The 7,745-nt window shown below is 40.8% G+C and overlaps 1 protein-coding gene across 1 annotated transcript; it reads left to right on the forward strand.

Moving 5' to 3' along the window:
• The first annotated feature begins 949 nt into the window (after window positions 1–949).
• On the forward strand, window positions 950–7,227 carry LOC120672324 (golgin subfamily A member 5-like). The gene is made up of 6 exons (XM_039952661.1): window positions 950–1,306; window positions 1,840–1,962; window positions 5,124–5,303; window positions 5,392–5,473; window positions 6,609–6,673; window positions 6,759–7,227. The coding sequence occupies exons 1-6, from the start codon at window positions 1,013–1,015 to the stop codon at window positions 7,053–7,055; spliced, it is 1,041 nt and encodes a 346-aa protein (XP_039808595.1). The 5' UTR covers window positions 950–1,012; the 3' UTR covers window positions 7,056–7,227.
• The last annotated feature ends 518 nt before the right edge of the window (window positions 7,228–7,745 follow it).

Consider the following 7,745-nt stretch of genomic DNA (forward strand, 5'->3'; position numbering starts at 1 on the left):
TGTGAAATGTAGATAAGTCATTCATCTTTAAAACCCATTTAGCCAATTAGCTACCGCAAACTATTCAATATTTTTCTTAAATATGTTCAACATCGACTTTCAAAATGTTGAAATTATATAGATAAAATGTTAAAATTGTAGATGTTAAATGTTGAAATGATAAATTCAAATTGTTGAACCATCTATTCCTTCTCCGGTGACCTGGTCGAGGTGCAAGCGGTACGCGGCCCGACCAAGGCGTCGCGGCGGCCATGGCGCAGCGGCGGCCAGGGGCGGCGGCGTGCACAACCCAGCCATGGCGCGGCGACCGCTAGGGGTGGAGGGGCGCGCAACCCAACCATGGCGGGGGTGGCAGCGCCGCGCCCCTACCATGGCCTTGTTTGGTTTGGCAAGGATACTAGCACGCACACTTTCTAAAAAAAGAATCTCGCATGCATGAAGCACTAAATGAAGTCTATTTGCAAAACTTTTTAGGGATGGGTGTAACTTTTCGCGACGAATCTAATGACGGTAATTAATCGATAATTTGCTACAGCGATGCTACAGTAATCATCTTCTAATCGCGTGGTCAAAGACCTCATTAAATTCTTCAGGGTCACTAGCGCAGGGGTTCTGAAGTTGGTTTTGTAAACTGACTTTATTTGACACCGTAATTAACGATCAAAGTTTAAGTTTACTATTTCTTACCATGCTACAAAACCAAACAAGGCCCATGGCACCGCCTGGGGGCGGCGCGGGCAAGCCAGAGTGGCGGCGGAGGCACGGGAGGGAAGGAGCGTGGTGGGTTAGGATTTCAGTAGATCCAATAGTTATTTTTTGAGAGTAGATGCAATAGTTATTGATGGTTGCACGAATCTCAAAGTAGGTTTTCCGCTGGGCTTGTCCTCCCTCCGCTCCTTCTCCACGACGGCCCAGCCCACCAAGTTAAAGCCCATATCGTTTGAGGCCATCTTCCATCTTCCGTTCTTCTTCCTCGATCCATCGACGTTGAGAAGCAGGCAAGCAGCACGCCATGGCGGGGATCCTGGCGTGGGCAGCCGATGTGGTCGGCGGCGCAGGCGCCAGCGACGATGAGGCCGACGACGCGCGCGCCGCGGCCTCGGCCGCGATGACCCCGGAGCAGCGTCTCCGCGCCGCCGAGCTTGACGCGAGGGCCGCATCGATGCGGCGCGCGATCCAGGACCTGCGCCTCCGGGTGCCCCCGCCACACGTCGCGCAGCGTCTACCGCACCTTCACGCGCACTCCCTCGCCTCCTCCGCCGCCCTCGCCCTCCAGCTCAACGCACACTCCTCCACCAAGGAGCAGGTAGGGCATCCTTAGCTGTTCGCTCCTTTTATTTGTATTATTCTCGACGTTCTTGACCTTTATACAAGCCGTCCTGATAATCGTTAATCGGAGAATATTAGTACCAAAATTAATTTAGCGCAGCCTATTTTGATCTGTTACGAAGTGCAATTGTTGGATCTGGATCTGGTATGTGCTTGAAGGATTCGTTTACAAAAATCTTACATTGAAAATGCGCATATTGATGTTTGTATATGTTGGTTCTGTACTTCTGTTATGAGAAGATACTAGTTTCTAGAGCATGATTTTCTCTAGGGACATTATCTACATTTGTACTTGTTTGCGTCCAAAGTTGGAAAGTTTCTAAATGGGTCAGCTGATACAATCATAGTGTTAGTGGTGCATCTGCCATCAATTTAAGTTTCTGTCAAGTTTAACAATACTGCTCAATCGATTACTTAAATATTACAGTTGGTTTCTATTCACACTTGGATAGTTCATAGTTGGGCATTCCTATGCAGATATCTATAATGGGTCCTGTAAACTTTTTGTAGGCCCAGCAGAGAGAAATAACTCTTCAAGAAGAAAATGCAGCCTATGAGAAAGCTCTATCAGATTGTAGGCGGAAAATTCAGGAAAGGCAGATGGAGACCAATCAGCTTCAAAGTGATTTGAAGGTACACCGCTGTGCCATTTAAGAACCCTGTTTTTCCCTCACATCATTTTGTATCTTTTATGTGTCTTATATTCCTCCACTTGATATGGTCTTACTAAGCGCACCGTGCATGTTACATTTTTTATGTATATTCAGCTTAATCAGCTTTTTCTATTGTGAGATTGCTACTCCCTAAGCATTTGTTAATATTTTTATGCCACCTCACATGAGGCTTCAACAACCACATTTTAGTAATAACATCATTGTCGTTAATAGATACCATGGAGCATTACAGAGAGGTAATGACCGCTTGTGATAATGGCTCAATCTTTATAATTGTTAAGGGCCAAATTGATAGCATCTGCTGCTTACATATTTGTAGCAACACAGAATAATGTAAAGAAATAAATTTACAGCAGCAAGCAGTTGTTATATATGCAACCTCTCAATATTTTAAGATGTTTCTTTGCAACAAACAGAAAAATATGAACCAGCCTCAGGCACGAATCTAACAGTCGCTGACTTAAGAACAATCCGATAAGAAAAAATAATGAGAAGGTTCACTATTTGCCGTACAAAAGCACTCTATAGCAATCACAATCAGCTATGCTTGAAGGCAGCAAATCATCAAAGGTCTCTTCATGAACAATTCTCATGTCATGCTTCTAAGAATCTTCTTCATCATGATCCCTGTAAATTTGTGAATTTTGTACCAGAGCACAGGTAAATGAAAGAAAACAAACAGATCAGCCATTAAATAATCTTTTTTAGCGTATGTGCTTATAGCTGCCTTTTCTAATTCATGTTGGCTCCAACAGTCCCACCAGGCAGCACACTCTTGATCCTATTCCAGATAATCTATTATTTACAAAGTGAAGCCAGATGAACCAAATATCTGCTGTTTTTGTGCCAGAAACTGAGGGCCAAATGCCCAAATTCCTGCGTTGGTGAACAACAGTAGCAGTCGGTTGACTCGATGACAGGATTTGCCAACTGGGAAAAAAATAGTTATGTATCCATTTCGAATCATATTTTACCAATATAAATGTTGATTATGCATACATCAAACATTTAAACCTCTAACAAAACCATCTGCAAGAACATCAGTGGAAAAAATTAAAAGCCAAAAACAACAATTATTAAGATGGAAAGGTGAGATTTCTAGTTCATACGAACTTGCCTAATTAGAAGAGGACAGTCCAGCAAGTTTTTGAAAACACATGCTGAAGCTAGCTAGAAAAGTAGACTGCCTGAGTGAAGTGATCTTTATCCTAGACTCAAACAATGGACAATTCTGATCCAACTAAGCTCTAACTTAACCGAAAAATGTAGGAGCTGCCTTATTTGCATTAGCCATGCCGTACACACAGGCAAAGTTTCGGGTGCAGGCTGAGAAATTATTCAATGACTGGTTAGATTAACATCATATATGGTAGAATGAGAATATTGTAAGCCAGAAGTCTGGTACGTCATTACATTGGAACAACATTAACATTTCTTCATGTATGATGTATGATTGGTTAGTAAATAAAAATGAGGTCACAGAAAATGCACTCATATCGAAGTTGACTGAATAGTGCATTACACATGTAACACAAGTATTTTCCATACCCACGTTCATAGAACATGTAGTGCTGCACAGAGTGCAGCTTCTGCAAGCATGTCTTTAATGTTGATTGACATCCCCGCGAATGGCTGCATGCTTGTTCATGACTACGAGACATAAGTAATAACTGTTAATATTGAAAAAGAAATAGATACAAGACAATTCCGCATTTTTGAACCACGAAAGGCTTGGCTTCCATTTGGGTTGTAGATGTAACCAACCTGGATTAGTTGTATTTTAAGAGGGCAGAGTCTGACCTTTGGACTCCTCTGCATTTAGCACTAAAGTATGCAAACCTGGCATACTCTCATTTTTTCAATCTTCTTTGCATCCAAACATTCGGTGCTAGGGTGATTATCAACTAGATCCATGATGCTTTACTGGGTGCGATCTAGTATGTTTTAGATGATTATTAAACTACCCTGTGCTGATCAATATGGAGTCAAAACAAAGCTATCTATCATGTACATGGGAATATTGCAAAAATTCATTGCTTCTACAATTGCTTAATGTTCAGTCGTTTACACATGGATCGGTAAACCTAATTGCTACTTGATCAACCCTTTGTGCACACAGATCCAAATTGTGCATGAATATCTTCAATCGGGTCAAAGAACATGCACTCATTTTTTTGTTATTAAACCATATATACAGAATTAGGGAGGTCAGGTGGAATTGAACGGACTTGTATGGGGACTTATGGCGACATGGTTGCAGCAATGGTGACAATTTTACGGTGGGCATGAGGGTGGTGGCAGGAAGCGGCCGGGTTGAGTGATTACGGGGACGACAAATCACTACCCAGTCTTGGAGAAAACAGAGCTCTGGAAGCGAGAGAACAGATCACATCTGCAATTTCGTAACTGCTGAAATAACAAAACAATCAAAGTATAAACCTAAACGTTGGGGAATAAGTTGATACCTGCAGGAAACAAATTGGGTGGCAGCAAACCATGGTACGAATCTTACAATCCTATGTACGCTGCAGATTGATAGTGCAAGCATTCGATTGGCCATGAAAGATGGATGTGCGGAGAGGGGAGGGCGGAAGAACACGATGGGATTGAAAGTCCAAGCAGGGGGCTGGGAGGAGAGGAATTTAAGGGTCAGATGTCAGGAGGCAGATCTGCATATATTTAGGATAACTCCCATGGATAATCACAACCAGCGCAACTCCTTTGGCAGGGAAACCGATTGATCTTTTTGCGCACTGATTAGTAGTGTTAACGACCACAAGGTTTTGTTTCGACAGGGTCTATTCTCATCGTCGGGTTTCCTGGGCAGCCCCTGGATGGACGTACTCTTGTATTTCTACTTAAATGAAAGTTTGAGTTCTCTGCATCAACAAGGAATGACTTTCTGAAATATCCATGTTGTCCTGTTCTTTGATGATAATCATGAAGTCTTTAATCAGCCTGTTTGGAGCATTTTCTTGCCTGAGCAATGTGTGGTGTTCATCAACTTTTAACTCTTTACTTGAATGACTCCTTTTTTATGTTTTTCTTTTTGCATACACTTTTTCCTTGCAAATTATAAGGCCTCGCTCATTCTTCTAATAGAATACATTATTTTTCTAGGAAATGGATGTAGCAGAGCATAATTTAAAGGCACAGCTTGAAGATGCTCTGAAGGAGCAAGAGGCTACTCAACATAAAGTATCGACTACAGCTTCTGAAACAACTGAAAATGCTCTTCTGGAAACTGAATCATTGATCAATCTTAAGTCTAAAGACTTGGAAGAGAAGAAAAGAGTGTTGGTACACCATTCTTTGGAACTTTCTTCTCTATTTTGTTTTGGTGCATTGTAGGATTCTTCTTTAAAAAAAAACTATTTCCTCATCACAGGATCTATTGGATAACAAGGTGCAAACATTAGAGAAAGAGTGGTCTGTGGTTGAAGAAGAATCTTTAAAGAATCCCACTCCTGGTACTTTTGATATTTTTTTCAGCATGTCCACCTTTTTGTTGACCTCATATTGGATTATCTCATACTTATTCTTCTTTAGAAGATATGATTATACTAATGAACCTGTTGACTTGTGCTACTTTGCAAATTGCAAAACGTCCCTGGATTAGAAATATGTGATCATTAAAGGGGCCAAACATGCTTATACAAAGTAATTCCATTTACATCTGTGCTATGTGTGAACAAATAAAAAAAACATGAAATGGATAGCATTAATAATTCCAATGTTTTGGATCATAATGGACATACTTTTTTAATCACAGCTTTGATTTTTTAATGGATTGACTAGCCGATATTTATTTCATGGACACCTCTTTACTTGCTAGTGACTTTTTCCTTAAGCCAACTGCAAAGAGATATATTCTGAATATTGGAAGAACACAAAATGGGTTATGCTTGTTTACTCCTTGCTGCTATGTGTATTAGTAGACCATTGCTTATGCACAGCAGTCAGCACCCAATTTCAACTGGTTGACTTGGTAGAGAGAAGTTTCTACTTTTCTTATCTGTTTTCTGTTTTGAATGCACAAGGGAACTAGATAATTTTTCTCGAAATTAAACTGTCAGAAAGCATAATGATTCAGGGAGACCATGTCATCACATATTCACATTAATTGGGCATCCAGGAAGTTAAGTTCTACATGAAGTAAAGCTTAACCCAATCATCACATTTAGGTTTTTCATGTTTGGAGGTAGTAAGATCACTCCATTGTGAATTTGGGCATATCCATGGATCCAAACTCTTGAGGGGGTTCCTTGTTAAGGGGCAGTTCAGTAGATAATGTTTTGAATTTGTGGTAGCAAACTGTTGCCATTTAGGAATCTCAATAAGGTTAGTTCTATATTTCTATCTAATTCATGTGGCTAAAGTATAACGGGGGAAGTGGTTATTGGTACACTTTAGCAACGACTAGTTATGTCTACTGGTTATTGCTTCCTGTTTGATGTTAATCTTATCTAATCTCAACGTCCTAAATTATAGGTTGTTTTTGCTTTTCTAAATACATAGTAGATAGTACCTAGAAAAGCTAAAATGACCTATAATTTGGAATAGAGGTAATAGCAATCTTAGTGGCCTTTTCTGCTAAATATACAGCGCAAAGGGAGAAGATCCTGGAGAGACAACTACACAGCCTCATTGAGCAGTTGACGTCCAAGCAAGTCAGTTTTATATTCTCCTACTCTACATTCTGAATGGTATTGGCTCCTGCCATCTCAAACTTAGTTTTGTCTTAAAATTTTGTAGGCTCAAGCTGAAATCCTGATCACGGATGTACATGCCAAAGAAAAGGAGCTGGAACGGCTGAACCATTTGCATAGAAATGTTTGCAGCAGTGATAATGAAATAGGTGCACCACGGAGCCGGTTCAGCAGAGGTCTTTTGAGTGGCCCTGAAAATTATTGGGACGCAAAAGCAGGTCAGAAACTGCATCAATCTGGCCTTAGAACAGAAGGCCAGAAACGGCTGATGATTCTTAGGTCCGCAATTGTACTGTATGTTTTGCTGCTTCATATTGTCGTCTTCATAAAGATCTCAGTTTGAAAGCAGTTACATTTCATAGGATAAAAAATCTTTTTAGCGGCACCAAGCATGAAAATATTTCTTATGTAAATAATGTGTAATTTGTAGGGGATCATGCTTCTGTAGAAATTTTATTATGGGAAAATCTGTTATGTAGCTTTTATAATGGGTGTTCTTATTCTGGGAACTAAGAAATCATCTGTGCTTTTAGAATGGGTGTTCCTAAGGTATGTTGCGGCTTTTAGAATGGGTCTCCGCATGGCACCCCCTGCCACACGCTGCTGCTGCCTTTGCTCACCCCCGTGCATGCAGCGCTCGGCGGCCCTCTGCCTGCCTGCCCCTTGCCGGTCCTCCGCGCCATGCTTTTTTTTGAAGAAACAAGAGGGGTTGCCCCCTACTGATTATATTATAAAAAATGAAAAAGTTTAGTACAATAGAGTTTTACAGCAGAGGGCTCAGGACACAAAGAAAGAAGAGAGAAAGAAAATCAGTCTAATTACACAAGGGCATCTAACCATTCTACAACTAATTTGTGCTGTGCTTTTGCTTTTAGAATAACTAAGGCAAATTCCATTTTGAATTGACGAAAACAATCCACTGGAGAAACTGGCAAACCTCTGAAAATGAGATCATTTCGCTGCATCCAAATACTCCAACAAAAGAGAATGACAATGTCCATGAAAAAGGGTAAATTAAGTTGATTCTTGATCT

Source organism: Panicum virgatum, chromosome 2K (assembly GCF_016808335.1).
Source record: "Panicum virgatum strain AP13 chromosome 2K, P.virgatum_v5, whole genome shotgun sequence".
Classification (NCBI taxonomy): domain Eukaryota; kingdom Viridiplantae; phylum Streptophyta; class Magnoliopsida; order Poales; family Poaceae; genus Panicum; species Panicum virgatum.

What these genes read in the sequence shown, in the direction of transcription:
- LOC120672324 (XM_039952661.1), top strand. Translation starts at nt 1,013, where the DNA reads ATGGCGGGGATCCTGGCGTGGGCAGCCGATGTGGTCGGCGGCGCAGGC. An exon ending in ACTCCTCCACCAAGGAGCAG is followed by an intron (nt 1,307 to 1,839) that starts GTAGGGCATCCT and finishes AACTTTTTGTAG; the next exon opens with GCCCAGCAGAGAGAAATAAC. An exon ending in AAGAGAAGAAAAGAGTGTTG is followed by an intron (nt 5,304 to 5,391) that starts GTACACCATTCT and finishes TCCTCATCACAG; the next exon opens with GATCTATTGGATAACAAGGT.